This window comes from Lampetra planeri, chromosome 14 (genome assembly GCF_965212315.1).
Source record: "Lampetra planeri chromosome 14, kcLamPlan1.2.h2, whole genome shotgun sequence".
In the NCBI taxonomy this organism is placed as follows: domain Eukaryota; kingdom Metazoa; phylum Chordata; class Hyperoartia; order Petromyzontiformes; family Petromyzontidae; genus Lampetra; species Lampetra planeri.
In genome coordinates, this window is record NC_136120.1 from 11,297,512 (window position 1) to 11,321,101 (window position 23,590).

Below are 23,590 nucleotides of genomic sequence, written 5' to 3' on the forward strand. Positions count from 1 at the left end.
GTACGTGAAAGCTGTCTACATAAAGTACAAACAAGACAAAGATCCCCCGTGTAGCCTTAATAGACTGTAGGGGCAAGTGCTGTTAGCGAGCACCTATGAAGGCCGGAACGGTACACGAGGGGGTGGGTGGCCAGCACCACGCCCGACCGCCTTTGTCTCCCCAGTGGCGATGTTTAAACACGGCACCAGGTACTCATTTCAGTCTGAGTCGACCTAGGGGAGGCCCAGTACCGGTTCAGATAATCGTCACTGGTGTTGGCCGTGAGCGGGAATCGAACCTGGGTTACCAGGTTCATAGCGCAGCGTGCTAACCGCTACACTACCGCTCCCCCAAACACACACATAATCACGCATAATCTGACTATATCATCGCACGTGAGTGAACCGCATACGGCGAAACTTGGGTCGGTTTAACCTGCACATATGTGAAATGGCACAAACCGAACCCGCATATAGCGAGGGAAACCTGTATCTTAATTCTTTACTTTCATGAATCCCAGCAGATTATTTGTATCCTTAATACGAGCATCTAGTATACAAACAAGCTGTGATTAAACAATACATAATGAAAAACCACGCTGTTAAACATGCTGTTAAACATATATATTTTTTCACTCGTGTCAAATGTGCTCATGCTCTCGCTAATTCTGTTTAACAACTGCTGAACTACTGTACTCTGAAGTAATGGCGGATGTCAGAAGAACATTTCCACGTAATTTAACTTTTTCAGAACTAGAAAAAAAAGAAAGTTGCTCACGTAGCAAGCTCACAGGAGGGAGAAGCAGATTGCTCAACCGTTACCGAAAGAGAAGCTGTAAAGAGGAGAATGACAAGGTAAAAAAGTAAAATGGGAGATGGGGCATTTAAAACCGATACATTCCTGAGGCTACATAAACTAAACTTTTTATTATACCACGTAAGGCCCACTAAGCTAGAAAACTTTTTTTTCAGAAGCGACCTGGCTTTCACAAATTATAGCTCAACAAAGTGGCTTATCACATAGACATTTATAGCAGCCAGATACTCTAAAAGCACGTTTCTAAATGCGGAGGGAAAAACCGGAGGACCCGGAGAAAAATCCACGCGGACACGAGGAGAACGTGGAAAGTCCAAATATACAGCAGCAGGCGTCAGGGTCAGGATCGAAACCACGACCTCCTGCATACCAGGCGAGGTAGTTAACATCTCCTAGCCACCGTGGACATACATCACAGAATCCACTTATATATAGACACAGGATACACAATGCAGCATTAACCACACCAGAGGCCTCCCAGTTTTCATTTTTATTCTTAAGTGAACACTGGAAGCCTATAAAATCAATCCACCGTTGCATTCAAGGCTCCATGTTTGTCGAATTTTCGTCTGTATTCTTAGGTTTTTTTCGGTAAAGTCACGTAGGTAAAAAATTAAAATTAAAATTAATATAAGTAAAATAAAATAAAAATCACGACGTTACCTCAAATTGCGTTTTCCCACCGAGGCTTCCATTCTAGTTCTAGTTTTATGCACCGGTGTGCAACATGTGCCTTCCTAAAGACCTTAATTTTTCAACCGCCTCAAGTCGGTGCTGTCCACTTGCTCGCGGAATGTTTACGACGGCTCCTGAGTTGCGAAAATGAGCTTGCTTCAAGGTCCCCCACAACACCACCACCGGGTTAATGTCTAACAATGCAGAATGGAGAAGGGAAATTACAAAATAATAAAAATAAAACACAATACATTTTATTATATTATTTTGTTATTTCCCTTCTACGTGACTTTACCGAAAGAAGATGAATCCCTGCAGTCACGAAAGCTTTAAATCGAAATTTAATGCAGAATGGAGTCTGCATCTGTCGTCACTCTCGCTAAATATATATATAAAACAGAGGGTAGATTGTCAGAACTCCCCACCTCTTCCGATTTGTCTGTCCAAGGTGTGGAAGAGTAGGCCAACTTTTCTCTACAGGGGGTTCTCTCAGAGCTCGCTCCAGCGAAGAGCCTTCTGCCAACAGTGGCCTGAGCAAGCCGTTGCACAGCAGCAGTAATACGTTTCTAAAAATTCATTCAATGTTCATTACCTGGATGACTCCTGTTGAAGCGTAACAATTTGTAAACGCACAAAACTTGTCATGGACATGCTGGCATCGCATTACGTAATGTCCCTTTTGCTCCTGGCAAACTATCAGTAACGGGAGTTATGTGCGGCGCTTGAAAGATATTTGACATTAATATCCACAGTTGCATAAAACAAAAAGAGAGTGGATCGTGACTAATCAGAGCCACGCATGAATTCCCATTGCCCACTTTATACACACCGTGAACTGTTCACACAAAATGGATTAAAAGTATACGGAGAAACTTCTGAACTATTAAGTGGACAATTAAACTGTTGCCTTGCAGTAGTTACAATAATTTTTCGATTTAAAGCTTTATTTTATTATGTTTTATTTTCATCATTTTATTATTTCCCTTCTACGTGACTTTACCGAAATAAACAAAAGGATAGTTACAATAACTTACAAGGTGTATGTGTGTGAAACCAACAGATTCATTAACCTTCTGCGAGTCATCAGTATACGGTACAGTTGTTTTTCTTCCGTTCAGAGGCAAATGTCAACGGCAAAGGTGCAGCCCTGAAGTTTGTCTCTCATGCCACTGCTGGCAGAAGGTAACCCGCTCGAGGCAGTTCACGGGGTGTTTTTGCCGACGACTCTTTCACGTTGCCCATACATCTTGGAAGAGGTGAGCGTACCCTTACTTTTCACCCGCCACACACGACTAACTCGGCGTACCCATGTAACCAGTATACACTGCGTGGTGGGCAGAGGTGTGAGGATGATTAATTAAACTTTCCCCATTTCGATTTAAAGCTTTCGTGACTGCAAGGATTCATTTTCTTGGATCTTTCGGTAAAGTCACGTAGAAGGGAAATAATAAAATAATATTTTCCGGGTTACGAAGCTCATCCACTGCCCTGACACAACAGATCTTCTTCACAGACAGGCAGGAGAGATTGAGTGAACAATAGTTGGAGATAATAAAATAATAAAAATAAAACATAATACAATTTCTCACGACGTTTCGGCCACAACACAAGCAGCCGTCCTCAGGTGAAGAACAGTGCTGTCGCAAAGACAGCGTCCTAATGTTAGGAAACGTGGTGAGAATTTTTTAGTTTTATTTTTATTATTTTATTATTTCCCTTCTACGTGACTTTACCGAACGATCCAATAATATAACTTTCCCCAGTATTTTGACTGCGGGATAGATTCCAGCCTGGTAACCTCTGGATTTGCATGTCCAGTGGGCTCACCATTAACCCCACGGCGGCATCCGTTTGCGCCGCATACCGTCGATATGCAAAACTTAAATACAAAAATGGTAAGTGTATTCTTATGTATTTACAACGTGTGAACTGTAAATCTCTTTTGAGCGTGTCGAGAAGCTTGATGAATACTGATCAAGTGTATTCACACACGTGTACATGTTTTATTTATTTCGTTATAATATAAGCATCGCAAATTCCCTCTGTACTCTGTTTCCGTGCGCAGGTTTTCCTCCCCTTCAGGTATTTCCTCATTGAATCTGCAATCTCTGTAGGGATTAAATCTCCACACATTTCGCTGGTGCCAACCATCCTAATTTAGCTGGAGCAACCATTTCTGTTAGGGCTCTGCGGCTTCTGTCCTAACTGCTTTATAATGCTGCCTATTAGCTATCCTTTTCTTTCTCCTACCCCCGTCCTGTTTATTCCACTTATCGCTGTGATCACTCTCATATCTGCATTCGAGTGCCTCGTCAAGGAAGTTGGCACACACGGAACGCCGACCGCGAATTCCGAACAGCCACGGCGAATGCATAACAAGCGCCCCCCATTAGGAGTCTGTGATCATCGAAACGCTGCTTAACAAACTCCAGAGATATACATTTAACAGAGGAATCGGATCTCCCGCCACATTCGTTTGTCGTCAAACTCATTAACAAATATAACGGTAACACAAAAAAAAATCCCGCGAGTAGTCAGTTCAGGTTGTTTTTTTTCTTCCCGGTATTAGCCTGCAGCATAGAATGTTAAGAAACATATCTTATATCCGAGATCTCTCAAGCATAATCCAAATTCTGCAAATTACACCAAAGCATACCAGGGAATGAACGGGGGGAAAAAAAACAACCTTCAAAGTCCAAAAATAATTGCATCTCCTTATAAAAAATAAAGGAAATGTATAAACATAACTTAAATTGTGCAATACCTGTAGGAAAAATTAATTTATTATTTTATTTAATTTATTATTTTATCTTTATACGTGACTTTACCGAAAGAACCAAAGAAGAAGAAGAATTTATAATTTATCACGCAAAAAAAATGCCTGCAGGATTTGCTTACACTCCCTTAAACAATCCCGAAGGAATTTTTTTTTTATCGAAGGATAGCGTTTTAGCGTTGCCTAAATGCACCGCCTCAATTACTGGCGGTCCCGCACTGCAATCTCAGGCTGTGATATTAGCCACGTTACGGCAGCCCGCCGATAGTTAGGGAGGGTTTGATGACCGCAGGGGAGTCCTTAGGTAGAAAGCAGGGAAAGCCCCTTAAGGCAGCGTAGATCTGGGCCTTGAGTATACACTGGAGGCGTTGCTGGCGCGAGGCAGGTGTGGAGAGTGGGGCTGGAGGAGCGGGGGGGGGAAGCCATAGGCTTCAAGCAAGATGAAATGAAGCAATATTAATCGCAGTAGCACGGGCAAGTACTGCATGTGTAGCCATACTTATAGGCAGAGCAAGGTTCCACTTACACGCTGTTGGTGAACCTCCGTAGGGTTTTAAAAAACTCCCATTGCCATATGTGGCCGATAGAGGCAATTGCAGAATTGCAATTGCTGATGTATTCACGTTTAAAAGGCATTGCCCGCATTTGACGTAAGAAACGGATCGCCCTGTTCTAAATTCAGTGCACCCTACACGACTCTTGGGTCTTCCATCTGATCGTTTCCACCAAACCGCAGACATCAGAGAAACAGGCCAACAAAATTTGCCCAGGAGAAGTGGGTGAAATGAAAATGCGCGTGCTTAAAATGAATATTAGAAGATTGGAAGAAGAAGAAAAAAACACGATAAACATCGGAAATTCCAAACTATTGTATGGCAAACGCCTGCCATTGCAACCCTCCATATTTTTAGGTTTACTGCTTTTTTAAATCCTTTATATTAAGTTCACTTGCTTGCTTGCTTGCGCGCTTACGACCGTGCAAATCTTTCGGTCGTTTTTTAACCCACTTCCCGTGATCCAATCGAGCTGACATTTTGCACACAGACTCGTTGTGCGTGACAATTTATTTTCGTGAAAAAAAATTCAAAAAAATTCCACTTTTTAGGGAATTTTTTTTTTCATATTTAATTTAAAATACCAATGTGATAAAAAATGAAACTCTTACTCAAGAAAAACAGAAATGAATAATAAAATAAAACCGATGCCACGCATATAAAGGATTTATAGTGAAAAACTTTGTTTTTACGGGTTAATATTTGTGTATGCCGTTGTTGTTGTTTGATTCATTTTGCATATTTGCCAACGGAGAAGAATGAAACAAAAAAACTCCGGAGAGGGGCCTATCTTGAGCTCTCTATACTGGAGGCCCTTTCCCCGTCAGCAGGGTGCTTGAGCAAGCAATTGCAGGGTTGCGCCTTTATGTTAATTCACGGATTAAGCCGCCGTCTGGTGTACACACACCTTATGGAGAGCAAGCACGGAGTGCTCTGTGGGAGGTCGTTAAGACTGCAGTTTCAGAAGCACTGCCCTAACTCGTAAGTTAAGCGCTGGTGCATGAATTTAGCTCTCATTCAATTCAACATTCATGTTGTATGTAAGCACTGATGATTTAACTGGGTCGATACGAATGGCACGTTGTTGCTTTAGAAAATATGACTCCACATGTTTCGTCTTACAAACAACAAATCTATCTTATGAATCTGCAAATAGCATCCTCAAATGTTATATTCAAAACAAATGGAAAACAAATACTGCCATCCAACTGAGTTATTTACTTATGCTAGGCAAGTATTTTGTGTTGTGAGCGTTTATCTCAAAATTGCCATTCATAAGCATGTCTTTCATCATTAATTCAACCATCATGTGGGTTTTTTGGCAACATTGCCATTCACCAAATGCATTTAAAGGTGGTATAACTGTGACGCTTGTATTGTAGTTTTGCATTTGAGCGTGATCCCTGCCGAAGTGGCTTTCCAATTAAATACCCACCACTTTATTTCATTTGCACAAAAACAAACAGGTAACACCCTGGGTCCCAGATACACCACGGAGATTCGGCAGTGATTGAACGCCCGCGATCTAATCATGGCGAAGCCGCATGCAATCGTTGCCTCCCGCTCACTCCACCTCAACTCGGACGTCCAATTGTCGCACTGCCGATGCAACGCGTTGCGCGAAACTTGTACGTGCCACCTGAGACCATGTCTAACTTGTCAGCCGGCATGACACCATCACGCCGGGTGGCAAGTTACACATTTCACAGACTTGCGAACCACCATGTCAGTATCATCCTGCACCCGGGACTGAAGTGAAACACAAAAAAAAATTATTCTTTGGTTCTTTCGGTTAAGTCACGTCTAAAGATAAAATAATAAATTAAATAATAGCATATTACGACGTTTCGATTGCAACACAAGCAATCATCATCAGGCATAAACGAAATAGCAACAAAAATCTAACTAGAAAACTATAGACAGACATATAAGCAGACAGACATCACAAGGACACACAGAGAGATGACACATATTGGCACAAAGAGAGAGGTCGTCTCTGTGACGGTGCCCCCCCTCTCTATATTTAAGGCACCGTCACAGAAACGACCTCTCTCTTTGTGCCGATATGTGTCCTCTCTCTGTGTGTCCTTGTGATGTCTGTCTGCTTGTATGTCTGTCTATAGTTTTCTAGTTAGATTTTTGTTGCTATTTCTTTTATGCCTGATGATGATTGCTTGTGTTGCAATCGAAATGTCGTAATATGCTATTATTTAATTTATTATTTATCTATAGACGTGACTTAACCGAAAGAACCAAAGAATAATTCCTGCAGTCACGAAAGCTCCAAAATTAAGACAAAAAAATTAACCCGTAAAAACAAAGTTTTTCACTATAAATCCTTTATATGCGTGGCGGCTAGAGTCCTCTCGTCCTCTGCCTTGAGATGGCTGCCACCTATGGGTCAGATGATTGTCTGCCACCATTAAGCAATTGGTAATTAAATATAAAACAATTTCCCCTAAATGGTGTAAAATTTTGGAAAAAAATTTTCACGAAAATTAATTGTCACGCACAACGAGTCTGTGTGCAAAATGTCAGCTCGATTGGATCACGGGAAGTGGGTTAAAAAACGACCGAAGGATTTGCACGGTCGTAAGCAAGCAAGCAAGCACGCAAGCACGCAAGCAAGCAAGTAAACTTAATATAAGGGATTTAAAAACAAAGGCCTCCCCCCCTCGATGCCAGCGTTGCCTTCAACAGACTGTTGGGATGTTTAGCGAGCATCCATGAACGTTGATGTTTACACAAACGCACCAGGTACAATTGATTTTTTTTAATGTCGATTTGCCCTAGCGGAGATGGACCGGTTCTGATATCACTTGCCAACTGATATTAGCCGTGGCAGGGAATCGAACCCAGGTCGCCGGGTTCAACAGCGCAGCTCGCTAACCGCTACACTCCGAATACACATACATACATGCAAGTGGTTATAACTACAATTACAATGCAAGGTACGGATGATATACACATGCTGGACAGGCGTGTAGCGGATTGGACTGAAGAGACTGTGCACACAACGTGTCAGTAGGCACAAATAACGTCTGTAAGGGATCACCGAATGGGTTTCAATACCTCCCATGAGCAAGATGGCATCGTGTGAAATGATTAATGGTTTATTTACACGGCCAACTTTTGACACAATTGCGTTTTTTTCTTGAATGTACAAGAGGATATCACACGAATATGAAACAAAAAAATTAACCCGTAAAAACAAAGTTTTTCGCTTTAAATCCTTTATATGCGTGGCATCGGTTTTATTTTATTATTCATTTCTGTTTTTCTTGAGTAAGAGTTTCATTTTTATCACATTGGTATTTTAAATTAAATGTAAAAAAAAAATCCCTAAAAAGTGGAAAATTTTGGAAAAAAAATTTCACGAAAATAAATTGTCACGCACAACGAGTCTGTGTGCAAAATGTCAGCTCGATTGGATCACGGGAAGTGGGTTAAAAACGACCGAAAGATTTGCACGGTCGTAAGCGCGCAAGCAAGCAAGCAAGTGAACTTAATATAAAGGATTTTTAAAAAGCAGAAGGCATGGTATCTTGACTCGTAAATAGGACAATCATTCCCAGCGCATACGTTTATCCCGTGTGCATCCGACAAATTATTGTTGTAATCTGCATGATTGAAACTTTTCATTAGTCGCCAAATTTAATAAAGTCCTAAATATCAATTCTGCAAAGTGCTCCCGTGAATCCCGACAGCAAAATATAATACTCTTACCCCTTAATACCGTTACAAACCTGGCTGGCTACACGTTTTATCTAATGCATTTTAATCAATCAACTTTTTTTCCCTATTACATGTGCATTGATTTTGGTGATTAATGACCCGCTGTAAGAAAAGCACGTACACACTGAATTACAGCCCATACTATAAAGTGCACTGTCTTCACGCAAATTGTTTAAAGGCTCCCTAAATATGACACTACAAAGCACTCGCGTGCAAATAAAAGATCCTATCATATTAGGAATCTTGTGTGATAGGATGTTTTATACTTCAATAAGGTTCCCAAAAATATCCTCTGACATTACACCTTATATATTTTTAGGGCTTATGTTCTACATTACACATTCAAAAAATAACCTTAGATTTTTTTAATAAAAAAAAACAACATGTACTGTAGCATGATTGAACAAGTTAAAATATTGATCATATTTTAAACGAGCATTCACACAAAAAAACATTTTCAAACCTCTCAAAAATATGTGCTGCGAGAGTCATCACTTTAAAACGACATCAATAGAGTTTACATGCAGTAATAGTGCTCATTTGAAAGTTTCGTGACTGACATGATGTTTAATTTCCTGTTTGGGAACGAAGACGTGTTCCGAACAATCGAGCAAAATCAATCCCTTCCCGTGGAATGCGACAACCGTTCCCCTGCGTAAATTCTAGATTTGAAGCTTTCGTGACTGCAAGGATTCATATTCTTAGGTTTTTTCGGTAAAGTCACGTAGGTAAAAAAAACAATAAAAAGTAAAATAAAATAAAAATCACAACGTTTCGGAGGCAACACAAGCTTCCGTCTTCAGGTGGTACCGTCACAGCCACGACAGCTGTACCACCTGAAGACGGAAGCTTGTGTTGCCTCCGAAACGTCGTGATTTTTATTTTATTTTACTTTTTAATGTTTTTTTACCTACGTGACTTTACCGAAAAAACCAAAGAATACGTTCCCCTGCGCTTTGCCACGCCCAGACTGTGAAGAGATGTGTGCCAGTCAATGGCCTCTCAGGAGCTGCGTAGGTGAAATGCAAGTGACGGTGATAATATCAGTGTACCAAAAGTCCGGTTGTGGGAAGCAAGGAAGAAGACGAAAACAATTTTGCTCACCCAGTAGCAGTTATTCCAAGAAATCGTGAGTAACTTACATGCCCAGGCTTGCCTGGGTGGTACATGCATTCATACATCCAGTGGGATGTAGCATGTGGTTTGTAGTGTATTCGGCGGATGCCTAAACCCAGCGACCTTGGCTCTCCAGAAGCAATTTCTGACTGAGCGGGGGGGGGGGGTTATTATAATGATTTTTTTTTGTAGCTGCATGTTCATATTTGCAATGCATATTTTTTTTGGTCCGAGGCAAAGGGTATGCGTTCAGCTATGAATTATTAATTTACATTAAGGCAAGATGATCAATTAAGCCATGTTTACAATGATGTCCCTGTTGTACCAATTCAAAGGCATGTTGTATAATTAAAGACATATGGTCAAAGCAAATTGATGGACGATGGATCCTCGGATCCCCAATGAAACATCCCTTTGGTTTGAAAATGTGTCGGTAAACAGTGACATTGTTAGGAGTACTATAAGCATATTTGACATTAAAGTAAAGAATCGCATTGGATCAAGTGAGTGTCTTTTTTTTCTCTCTCACTGGAACGTGATGCATATGTTATGTCTACGACGATAAGGTACATTGTACAGATATGTACACTGTTATTACAAACATTGTCTGGAAAACTGGGGCTAAGGCATGACGTGGATTATGTTTCTAAATACTGCATAGTAGCCGAGAAAACGTAAAAACACAGTTTTATAATGAGAAATGTGGCATTACAAAGAAAGCATTTCAATGCAACTATATCCTATTAATTTAAGCAAAACCTTGTTATGACTTGGTTAAATAAATGTCTACAATTTCGTATATGCTTGGTGGAGCTCTGGCAGAGTGGTTAGCGCAACCGTGCCATGAACCCATCGACGTGACTTCAATTTGGATTTAAAGCTTTCGTGACTGCAGGGATTCATCTTCTTGGTTCTTTCGGTAAAGTCACGTAGAAGGGAAATAATAAAATAATAAAAATAAAACATAATAAAATTTCGATTTCAAGCTTTCGTGACTGCAGGGATTCATCTTCTTGGTTCTTTCGGTAAAGTCACGTAGAAGGGAAATTATAAAATAATAAAAATAAAACATAATAAAATTTCGATGTAAAGCTTTCGTGACTGCAGGGATTCATCTTCTTGGTTCTTTCGGTAAAGTCACGTAGAAGGGAAATTATAAAATAATAAAAATAAAACATAATAAAATTCCGATGTAAAGCTTTCGTGACTGCAGGGATTCATCTTCTTGGTTCTTTCGGTAAAGTCACGTAGAAGGGAAGTAATAAAATAATAAAAATAAAACATAATAATAAAATTAAATAATATAATAAAATAATAATATGTTTTATTTTTATTATTTTATTACTTCCCTTCTACGTGACTTTACCGAAAGAACCAAGAAGGTGACTTCAATTCCCGGCCAAGGCTAGCATCAGTGGCGAGCGATATCCAAACCAGCCTGGGGCTCCGTACACCAACCAGAGGTCGCAAACGGGTTTTGATTCCTTACCCGTACCCGGCCGCACCAGGGTCGCAAACGGGTACCCGTACCCGGCTGTACCCGTACCCTACCCGTACCCGGCCGGGTACGGGTAGGGTACGGGTATCAGGTACCTGATTGCGACCTCTGGGATGAAGCCATGGTGCAGGCGCGGGTGGGTTGATTCTAGGAACTTGAATTGTGAGAAGAGACAAGACGTTGGGAAATGAGTGACAAACGGTTACTCACCAGTGACTCACGGCCTACCCGTACCCGTACCCGGCCGCACCAGGGTCGCAAACGGGTACCCGTACCCCGTACCCGGCCGGGTACGGGTAGCCGGGTATCGGGTAGGGTACGGGTATCGGGTACCCGGTTGCGACCTCTGACACCAACCCACACACTCACCGGTGTGGTGATGTACGGCCAAACAATCCCTATGACTTCATCCAGCAGTGGAGTGACAGAGCTGCTGTAAAAAACTCATAAATGCTACGCACTGCCAGTTTGTTAATCCTCTTTTTTTTTCATATTATCAAAGGTTCTCCATTTGCTCTGCTAATGGCAACTTGCTGCAGTTGACGTGTTATCAATAATATAAGCCTTAGAACGTCTCTACTCCTTCCTTTAATGCTTACTCACTCAATTCCACTTCCCTGCCTCAAAGATACATTACTTAAAAGGGTCTATTATCACGTTCAGAAAAACCACAATTCTAATAGTATGATATTATTTTCCAAAGAAGTATGAATAAATGTGCAGCACTAAATGTGATAGTTTGATAATCATCAGGAACCAAAACTGTCAACACGTGCGATGTAATTATTGAGCTAAGACTGTATGTTAATGTGTATAATAATAATAAGTGTACACAAACAGGCCATCACCATTATTGGAAACTGGGGGGTTCAAGAAATGTATTATTTACTTTCCAAATACTCAGCTCATGTAATTATAGGGCTTCCAAGCATCCAGTTATGAGGATTTCAGGTCTCTAATTGCACCACTGCAATTATTATTTTATTGAATTACATGTTTTACACACACACATTTTAGGAGGAAATAAAATACGACTTCACTTTAATTGGATGTTTATACATGTAAATATTTACTTTCACAACTATTTTTTTTTAAATGTTTGACCAGGTCAAGTCCACCGAGCTATGCCGCTCTTTTTCAGAAGTGACGTGGCCACAAACGATAGCTCAACGAAACGTGGCTTATCATCACGTGGACATGTGTAGCAGCCAAATACTCTAAATGCACATCGATTCGAAATGTGACGGGAAAAACCGGAGGACCCATAGAAAAATCCACACAAACATGGGGAGAGAGACACACAAAACTACAAATATAGAGCAGGCATCATCGTTGGGATCGAACCCACGACCTCCTGCATACAAGGCGAGGTAATTATTACCATCTCTTCTTGGTTCTTTCGGTAAAGTAACGTAGAAGGGAAATAATAAAATAAAAAAAATGTAACATTAAATAATTCTCACGACGTTTCGGCCACAACGCAAGCAGCCGTCCTCAGGTGAAGAACAGGTCTGTCGGAAAGACAGCGTCTGAATGAGCACCACCAGGCTTGGCAGCGTATATTTAAGCTGGGTTGGAGGGGGGAAGGGGCGCCTTGACAAAGGAATTTGCATATCAAGAGGAATTTAGCATGTATATGGGAAATGCAGATAACGTCGTGAGAATTATTGCGTTTTATTTTTATTATTTTATTATTTCCCTTCTACGTGACTTTACCGAAAGAACCAAGAAGATGAATCCCTGCAGTCACGAAAGCTTTAAATCGAAATTTATTACCATCTCGCCACCATGGCACCCCCAATGTTCTTACATGATATAACGCATTCATGGAATGCTGCCATCTGTGGGTTAATGGTGAGGACACGGGACTTGTATTGCAGGGGCCGCCAGGTCTGCTCAATCTCCCCTGCTGTACCGTTGAAACGATCCAAAAATTCTTAAATGCCAATGCCTGTAGCAGTGTAAATTGGTCAACGTGTAGGGTACACACACCTCTTCCAAAGATGTCTGGCCAAGGTGGAAGAGTAGGCCAGATACCTTCTAGACAGGCTCTCGAGCGCTGGGTCTCGACGAGGCCCCTTCTGCCAGCAGTGGCATCAGCAAGTAATTGCGGGGCTGTACCTTTACCTTTTTGTATATCAAAGTGTGGTGTGTGTGTGTAATAAAAGTATGTTTTTTTTAAGTATTGTATGTTATCGTGTGTGAAAAGAGTGAGCAATAACTAATCGATGTGCACATTGTATTACATGGCGCGCATCGGGACAGCAACCAGGATGTTCAAGTTAATGTCGAGCAATTTGCAATATATGCGAACTTTCACCGAACGGATGAGAAATGTCAAGATTGCAACAGATAAGATTTCCCGACGATTTCGCTCACCCCGGATTCACTTGTGAAACAGAGACATTTTTCTTGAAAAAATAAAGACAAACAAGCTGAAATAAAGCACCCATTTTTGTTTTGTGTGCGGCGAAAACCTCTTGTCCGTGTTTTCAAATCGCAACATTCAGATGGCGCTCCCAGCTGCAGCCGATGGCACAGACATGCGATGCGCAGTTGACCAGTTTCCATCTCGCGTGCGTCCGTTCGCTGACGAAACCCTACAGCAAAATTGCAGCCCTTCAACAGCATCAGCAGCAGCAGCTTACCTCTTATACCCCCCATCATTCTCCCTCCCTTCCTCTTTTTCTCCCTAAATAACACCTCTTACACGACCCCACCAAACGTTAACCCCCCCCCCTCCATCCCAACTCCCACCCCCCTCCAGACACACAAAAACAATTGGAAACAGCCCCCCACCCCAGCTCCCCCCCCATGCGGCTAGCTTCTCCGCCCCTTTACTTTTAACAACACACATGCTGATGCATACAAATTCTCAGGGGACCCCGTGGCCCCAGTGCGTTTAACATGACAATGCTCATGGCCTCGGCCGGCCCAGGGCTCCCTTGCATGCCAATACCGATTTCCTTGTAATGTTTGTCCCGTGTATGCTAACACTAATCGTGCAAGAGAGAACATCTCCTTTGCTGCCAATGCATAAACAAGCCCGACAATGTTTGTGTTATTGTTGTTGTCGTCGTTGCCTTTCGTCCCTTGCAAGGAGCGCAACCATTGCTAATGTGTAATGGGTAAACTGTTGGGGGGGGGGGGAAATTGTTTGGAATTTCTTTGCAGGTTTTAAGCCGGGGGAGGAAAAAGGAAAAGAAGTCGTGGTGGACAGTCCACTATTCAGCCCAACCCCCACTTTTAATCCCCACCACTGTCCCCATTCTTCCCTAAGCTTTTAACTAAAATCGGTGTGCATGCAAGGCTATTAAATAATATCTGTAGCTTTTGCGACGTAGTCCAGGTTTATGCAACAGCAACAAAAACAAACTTCTGTTGAGCATTATTGTTTGCAGTTGCAATCTGCAGGTGTAGTAACGGCGAATTGACACTGCCTGTTCGTGGAGTCGGTAATGTGCTCAGGTGTATTTCGTTGAACCAGGTGAGAACTCAAGCGACCAGGTTGACTGTCATATGCAAAAAGTGACCTGGGTATGTGTGTGCTGGTGTCATGATAAACTTGGCAACCCCCTTTTTTTTCAATTACTTATAAATTACTTAACTCACTTAAACCACATAGCAAGATCACTCCTTGCTGGCAGTCTATGCCCATTTGAGAAACATAACACCCTTGTCATAGGTAGCCTTTGTGCAATACGTTTGGTGTCAATTACAAAGGTGCACATGTATTAATCATATGTTTGTGTTGCCCTTACAAGCAGATTCTCATAGAGCCTGTGATAGTGTTTTAAATGTGTATAACATAAAGATTATTCCTACAAACAGGGCCCATCTAGGGAGTGTAATCCTTTTAAAGGTGTTTTTAATTAATTTTCCATGTTCTCCCCGTGGCTTTAGGAGGCCTCCATTCATACTCTTAGTTCTTTCGGTAAAGTCACGTAGGTAAAAAATAAAATTAAATTAATAAAAATAAAACAATAAAATCACGACGTTTCGGAGGCAACACAAGTCTCCGTCATCAGGTGGGACCGTCACAGCCAGATTTGCTGCATCAGCAGTGGAAGAGCCGATGATGGTTTCCCGATCAGTTGAAAACAAAAAAACACTGGATACCTACACACAATCCGTCGCCACGTGAGTATGGTAATGTTATACATTGTCCCAAAGTCTATAGTCTTTGTTAATTGTTTGTGAGCTCGGGGAATAGGACATTGAAGACATTGCCACAACACTACCAAATTAATCTTAATTTTAGAACTTTCGTGACTGCAGGAATTATTATTTGTTTCATTCGGATAAGTCACGTCTAAAGATAAAATAACAAATTAAATTAAATAATAGAATACGAGATAGTGGATAGCTATCCACTATCTCGTATTCTATTATTTAATTTAATTTATTTTATCTTTAGACGTGACTTAACCGAAAGAAACAAATAATACTACCAAATGAATGCAATGCTCGCGTATTTCAAATCCAGTTTTCTTACTTTCCCAACACCAGAGTGGATACAATGCCCTATGTATATCTTGTGTCTAATGACTAAATTAAACATTTTTCCATGTAATCATTATTATTTCTCCCCCAGGAAAGCCTTGGTGAATCTTCAAACTTTCCACCAGAAGGGGCCCTGCATTGTGATAATTGTCCAATGGCATATCACGCATCACACTTTCAGGCATATCTAAACTTTAGGTATCCCGATTTACAATTGATTTGCAAACAATCCATTTGCACGTCGTCTCCATCTTTTGGACTTATGCTAACAATTCACAATAGGGAGGGGGACGTCTATTTTTGAAACAGCCAGCTGGTAACGTTGTACCGGTGAGTGTGTGTGTGTGACAGTGAGAGCTTCACAGTTGTTAGCAAGAGAACGTGTCTGTATGCGAGTGCATGTTTATTACCTCCAGTGTCTGAACATCCGCTGGTGATTTTATTTGCCAGCTAATGCATTGTTCTCTGAACCCACCCCCGACACGTGTTTAATTCCCACCTCTGGCCAATATCGGCGAGTGACATCTGAATCCAGTCGAGAGGATGCCCCTTTTCACTCAACCTTGCCCAACTTCACCAAACAACACCATTGACCGGACAGAGCATGTTGGAGATCTTCATTCAGCAGTGGATTGACAGATGGGTGCATCATTATTAGTATTACTACAGTGATCAGGATATGAACACATTTGTCATAAATACAATACAACATTTTTCGATTTAAAGCTTTCGTGACTGCAGGAATTCATCTTCTTGGTTCTTTCGGTAAAGTCACGTAGAAGGGAAATAATAAAATAAGAAAAATACTACATTATATAATAATATACTAAAATAATATAATAATATAGTATAATAATATAATAATACAATACAACACTCAACTAAACTAATTTGGCTTGCTTCAAACTCTTGTCTATGCGAGCTGGTGCAATGTCGTATCACTGTTTATTTTCATTTCATTACGTTCAATGCACGCACCTTAATTTCAACTGTAATACCAATAACACGCTTCATCTAAAATGGGTAAAACAATGACACAGCAATTGAACCACGGTACAGGAAAGTACTTAAACTGTAAGAATAAAAACTTCTGCTTACGGCTATAAATAAGCTATACGTGCTCCATGCACACTCGAGGCTTGAGCGTGGGACATTATTCGTGCATTTGAGCACAAAGGAGATGATGCGGTAAAGCCACGTGCAAATGGTCGAACTAATGCAGCTAAAGAGTTTCCTATTTATCTTCTTGGTTCTTTCGGTAAAGTGACGTAGAGGGGAAACAATAAAATAATAAAAATAAAACATAATACTTAATTAATGTTTTATTTATATTATTTTATTATTTCCCTTCTACGTGACTTTACCGAAAGAACCAACAAGATGAATCCCTGCAGTCACGTAAGCTTTAAATCGGAAGTTTCCTGTTTCTCAGCATCAAGAAGCTGCCCAACACTGCAGTCTGTTACGGGATGCCATGTTGAACTTCACTCGGTATGTACGTATGTTGAACTTCTTTCGCGCCGTACGCAGCCTGCCGTGTTCATCGGAGGTGATTCCTCCACCCCCCCACCACCACCGTGGTGAGGGCTCAACTCCCCTCATCGTTTCGATTTAAAGCTTTCGTGACTGCAGGGATTCATCTTCTTGGTTCTTTCGGTAAAGTCACGTAGAAGGAAAATAATTAAATAATAAAAATAAACCAATTAAATTATTCTCACGACGTTTCGGCTACAACGCAAGCAGCCGTCTTCAGGTGGAGACGGCTGCTTGCGTTGTGGCCGAAACGTTGTGAGAATTATTTTATTATGTTTTATTTTTATTATTTTATCATTTTCCTTCTACGTGACTTTACCGAACGAACCAAGAAGATCCCCTCATCGTTCATTCCCAATTAGAGAGTTTCTTCTCTTTTCCGTTCCACAGCCTCCTTGACGCCAAACAAATTTTTTGCTGAGGTTGAAATACGGCGATCTAGTAACCAGTCCCCTAACTCGCCCTGCGCGCTTTAAACAATTCAACACAAAGCAACCGGGTTGATTGATGATCCAGTACTGACCGCATCACTCTGGTTACTCGCGTTCACCGGCGGTCAGCCATCGTGTGTTTTTGTATCGCTACTACTACTACTACGACAACGGTGACCGTTCCCATGAACTTCAACTCATTGATCGCACCACTCGCGTTGAGGACTCTGACAAACTGTGTCGTCTCATCCACGATGTGTTAACACAACCAGGTCACAACACCCCCCCACCCACCCCCTTGGGCTTCTTGCCGCCGCCGCCGCCTCCTCTTCCTCAACTTTGCAATTCCCTTCCCTTCCTCTCTTACCAAAGTTATTTCAGCAACCTTCTGCAAATCAATAAACATACGAATTCATCTATCTAATACAGCTTCAAAAGTGCCGTTTGTAGCCGCCCGCTTGTTGTTCTGTGTCGTTTGAGTGTGTGCCCAGCAACCACGGTAAAAAAATCAATATAAGACACGCGGCTAAGTTAAACCCTTTATTTTGAGCTGCTGTGGCGAGACATTGGAATGAAGAATAGCTCATTCCCTCTACATGCCTTGTGCAGATGAATCGGCACCCTCAGGAGGCGCGCAGAGAATCTGCTCCCAATCTCCCACTTACCAGTTACTTGGCATCCTGCAGGGACGGCACAGTCGAAAGTGCTTCGCCACAGAGCAGCCCAGGAGAAGAAAGCAAAGTTACAGGTCCTTACAATACACGAGGGTGGCTGCCTTGGCGTAATGGCTAGTCGGACCAGACTTGCAATTCGAAAGGTTGTCCTGTCGATTTGATCTCCACAGCAAAGAAATGCACTTCAAAGATTGAGTAAGTTTCTTAAATGCCCCCCCCCCCACCCCCGTCACCGTCCACTCAGCACTAGAAATTGGTGGAATAAAGTGCGGATACTCCCACCTGTCTCTTCCAAGATGCCCGGTCAGTGTGGAAGGTCACGCAAAAAACATCATCTTGAGGGAGCCGCCTTAAGCTCCCTCTAATGGAGGACTTTTCATCTAGCAGTGACATGAGCAAGCAATTGCTGGGCTGCGTCTTAACCATTTACAATCCAAAAACGAATACAGTGCAGCGCTAGATTAGGGGGTGGGGGGGGGGGGCTTGGTCGTAGACCAGAGCAGTTACAGTCGCAAAACAATTTGCCCTGTAATATTATGGAAAAAACACACGAGCCAAAATGTAACAGCGCCAGACATATGGTGCATTTTCTCACACCTTGTAAAACTGTCACTTCCCATTCACCGTTATGCGAGGCATTACACGTTGGCCACCTTTACTTGCATATAAGAGTGGCGTAATACAATCTCGCTCCGTGTACTGTGGTGGGATGGTTATCGCTAAAGAAGCGCGCTTTCAGAAGCCGAGGGGGCGGCGGGGGTGATGGCTGCGACTTGCCACAAAAATTGGTCCTGTGGACACAAAAGATCCCAAGGCACTCTTCTTTTGCAAAAAAAAAGCAGAGCCGGTGCCAACAATGCGGTCAAATATTGTCCTCGCAAATTTAAGTTAAAGGCCCTGAAAAGGCAGTTTGCTGTATTGTGCTGCTCTAGAATGGAAAGAGTGAAAAGATAATCAAGTAAACCATTAAACACTTTGAATGGTGCTATCCTTCTGATGTCAACACAGCAAATTTTTGAGCTCTTAAAACTCCTCCACTCAGCCAAACTCAATTGCCAAATAATGTAGATTTACATACAGTGCACTATAAGCAATCTTCTCCCCTCGCAATTGAATGTGCTCAATTTCTCAGCCTTAGCGTATTGCATGCCAGACTCCAGAGATAGTTATTGTGTTATTAAAACAATATATAGGCCAGGATGCTACTGCCATGGCGTGTTGGTTAGCACACCGGTTCGATTCCATCTACTGGCGTTGGCAGTTGAAATGAAGGTGCAAGTTTAAAAAAAATCCTCACTGGCTGTGTCCACAAAAGCGGTGTAAACTAAACAGTTTTTTTTTGTTTGACCAGGTAAGGCCCACAAATATCCATCACGTGTTTTTTGCCAGAAGCGACCTGGCCACAAATGGTAGCCCAACAAAGTGGCTTATCACGTGAACATTTACAGCAGCCAAATACTCTAAACGCTTACTTGATTTGAAGCTTTCGTGACTGCAGGAATTACTCTTTGGTTCTTTCGGTAAAGTCACGTAGAAAGGAAATAAAATAAATAATAGAACACGACGTTTCGATTGCAACACAAGCAACCGTCATCAGGTGTGAATGAATGTAAGCTCGGAGAGAGACACATACACAGAGAGACACAGAGAGAGAAACAAACACACAGAGAGACAGAGAGACACACAGAGGAGAGACACATAGAGAGACACACACGCAGAGAGAGACACACAGAGACAGAGAAACAACGCCTCCGTGACGAGGTGTTATGTGTTTGTCTCTCTCTCTGGATATGTGTCTTTCTCCGAGATTGCATGCACACCTGATTAGGTTGCTTGTGTTGCAATCGAAACGTCGTATTCTATTATTCATTTTATTTCCTTTATACGTGACTTTACCGCAAGAACCAAAGAGTAACTCTAAACGCATGTCCATTCTAAATGTGGAGGGGCAAACCGGAGGCTACGGAGACAAATCCACGTGACCACAGGAAGAAAGAAACGCAAACTACAAATATACAGCAGCAGGCGTCAGGGTCGGGATCGAGCCCACGGCCTCCTGTATACCAGGCGAGGTAGTTAACATCTCGCCACCGTGACGCCCGACAAATGAGTCCACGGCAGTAGTTGGTCCATCAGCAGAAAGTCACGTGCGTTGCCGTAATAATATGTGGGTACTCCGATCCATTCCAAGACGTGTACTAACAGAACAACCAACGATTCCCCCATACGAAGTTTTTATCTTTAGGAGTCACAGGCGAAAGAGAAGCTTCAGCAAAATGTTACCCTTATACTCTGCGTACTGATAACAACACAACGTTGTATACTAATTTACTCGAATATTACGAGAGCGAAAAAAAGGCCTCGTGCAGTGGTAGTTTAGCAACTGTATCTAACAAAAAAAAAGCATGCACAAAGGCTCAATTGCCCATTAACTTAACATCCCCTTTCCTCCCAGCTGGGCAGTAAAAATAAAATAGCAGAGCCAACTCCCCCCCTCCACACCGACTCCGAACTTTGTCAGTGTATTTTTAGTGGGCTGTCACAAATGTCCATCACTTTGACTATTAATAACCGTCTGACACTTAACACGTATGCGATCATGCCTTACAAGACAAAGGAACATTGTTTGAAGTGTATTATTCAATATCCTAATCTATTGCGAATGTTGCGTACTTATCACTTCCTTGATCTATTGCTTCCTCTAACGTCAAGACATTGCGTGGCCTCATACCCCCCCCCCCCATGCATTCTGTTATACTCTTGTGATTATGTTGATAATTGTACGTTCACCCCCCATCCCACACCCCACCACCACGGGGCATTGGGCTCATGATAATAAGTAATTGGGTGTTTATTTATATCCACTCCTTGTTCCTGACGATCGGGCTCCTAAGTATTCCGCGGGTTTAACAGTAGGAGGTGATTAATAACAGTTGGCAATTATCACCCTACCCTCTCATGCACCCCCCCCCCCCCCTCTGTGTCAACAACAATGTATGGGAGATTGCGTTGCGTCAAAGCTCAAAGCAATTCCGCGCCTTCGTAACGCCTGTCAACCAAAAAAAAACGCATCGCCGACGGCCACAAATTCAGCGTCAATGCAATTGTCCATTCGGCAAACTCACCTGGCGTCGTGGCTGGAACAAGACATGTGTATGTGTGTGCGCGCGACTGTGCAAAAAGTAACTTCGTAACTTCTTTCAAAGAATGATTTTAGGACTGGGAGTTGGTGATTCATTAGGTCAGGTTAAAGGGGCCAAGAACAAAGAATTGTTGTGTTCGAGATACGCTTTTGGTTTAGAATACAAGTTTGTTCGGTGCCAAGTTTCGTAGCGTAATTAGTAGGTGCTGGATGTAAATCCATGGTTGCCAGAGTTTAATACCCGGCCACGGCGAACATCAGTGGTGAGTGATATCCGAACCACAGTTCTGTACTAAACAATCATAGCATGCTGTACCATGCCTGACAAGGAGTAGATTAACAATGTGCAGCACAAGCATCATTATTAGCATGCGACGTGGGGACTGAACTGTTGAAGTTTCACGCTAGCTTCGTGGTTGAGTGACAAGAGTTACTATTATGGTCACGGTGAGATGCAGGATGATGATGAGCACACCCACACCTCCCACCAATGCAATACATCCACTTCCAAACCACTTTCGCAAGGAGTTCGAATTGCAACGACCTCGCGCAAACGTCACGCACCCCTCTCGTTGTACAACAGCGCATTGCAGCATGCAATCGGAGGAGCAATTCGATGGGAACTCACTTCTCGTATTCTTGGTTGTCCCGGTCGCAGCGGGCATCCTTGTGCTTCCACCATTCCTTGCCGTGCTTGCAGGTGGTCAGCAGAATGATATCCTGTTCGTTGTGGACGTGATATAAGGCATTCCTGGTGTCCGAGCCGATGCCGGTCAGGTAGCGTTTCCCCTTGAACACCAACAGGTATTTTCTGGTGGGCGGAATGCTGTTCTGCTCGAGGAAGCCTCGCTCGCCGCCCTTCTGCGGGTGGTCCTTCGAGAACAAGGGGATTGAGACGTCAAAGTTCGGCCTGAAGTTCTCCACGCCGATGCTCGCCTTGGCCAGCATCGCCTGGCCAATGTCGAAGTCCAGCTCCTCTGTGTAATCGGGCCATGTCCCCGAGTACAGGTTGAACACCAGGTGGTTTCTGCCGTTGTTCCAGAGCGGCAGGCTTTGGATCTTGGCTCTCACGTTGTGCACGTAGTGGCCGGAGAGGGAGTCGCGGTCCAGAGTGTCTATGGCCAGCACAAAGAGGCACGCTTTGCTCGCGTCCTGCGTGTAGAAGCGCGACTCCTGGATGGAGGCAATGACCTTCTGGTAGCTCTCGGAGATTTTCTCGGCTTTGCCGCCCTGCTGCTGCTGCTGCTGCGGGTACACGTACACCCAGAAGCCGTTCCTCTCGCACAGCTTGATGTCAAAGCAGCTCTCCATTCGACAGCGTCTCCCGCGGTACACGCTGTCCCAGATCTCGCGTCTGCGTCGGGGTGACACGTCTACCCCCCCACCGCCTCCTCCTCCTCCTCCAGCACCACCACCGCCGCCTCCTTCTACCGCTGCTGCTCGCTCGTCCGGGATCGAACCCATCGCCTCGACCTCCTGCTGCCCCCCGTCCCCATCCTCCTCCCCGCCATCCTCCTGCTCCTCGTCCATCGCGGGCACGCCGGCCGGCAACCGGAGCCCGACCCACGCCGGCCAGCGGCGGCATCCTGGGGGGTTGTCGGCGGAGGCGGCGTTGTTCTCGCGCGCCACCAGCTGCGGGCTGCAGCCCCCGCGTGCCGCCACCAGCTGCCCAAACTGCACGCCGCCCAGGTAGAAGAGAAGCAGTAGACAGACGCCCGCTGACACTAGGACGTAGCGCTTCTTTGCCTGCATGTGTCCGGGCCGGCCAACGGGAGCTCGCACTGGAGGCACGGACGCGGAGCCCACCAGAGCGGCGGCGGTAGGAGCAGCAGCAGCAGCAGCAGCAGGAGGAGGAGGACTTCTCCTCCTAGGCTTGCCACGGAGACATGGAACGCGCTGGGGTCGAGGCTCAGCCCTGCCGGGCACGGTCGAGACGGCAGCGGCGCTTGGACTCCCCGGCCCTGAGAGCCCAGCATCGGGGTGCGCGTGTGTGGGCAACTCGGGCAACGCGGCAAGACCGAGGAGGAGGGATGATGATGATGGAGGAGGGAGGGAGGACAGGAGTCGCGCAAGGAGGAGGACTTTGAGAGGAGGTAGGGAGGGAGGTGTGTCTTGGAAGAGGAGGAGGAGGAGAGAAAACAAAAGTGGTGGCTGTTG

General features: G+C 43.6%; 1 protein-coding gene across 1 annotated transcript in view; it reads right to left on the reverse strand.

The window, feature by feature from the left end:
* Positions 1–23,317, reverse strand: part of LOC144722376 (exostosin-1-like) — a 161,854-nt gene extending 138,537 nt beyond the window's left edge. Inside the window, exon 1 of the mRNA XM_078600587.1 lies at positions 22,062–23,317. Within this exon, the coding sequence (XP_078456713.1) occupies positions 22,062–23,185 (1,124 nt within the window). The 5' untranslated portion in view covers positions 23,186–23,317. The remainder of the gene's footprint in view (positions 1–22,061) is intronic.
* Positions 23,318–23,590: the final 273 nt, after the last annotated feature.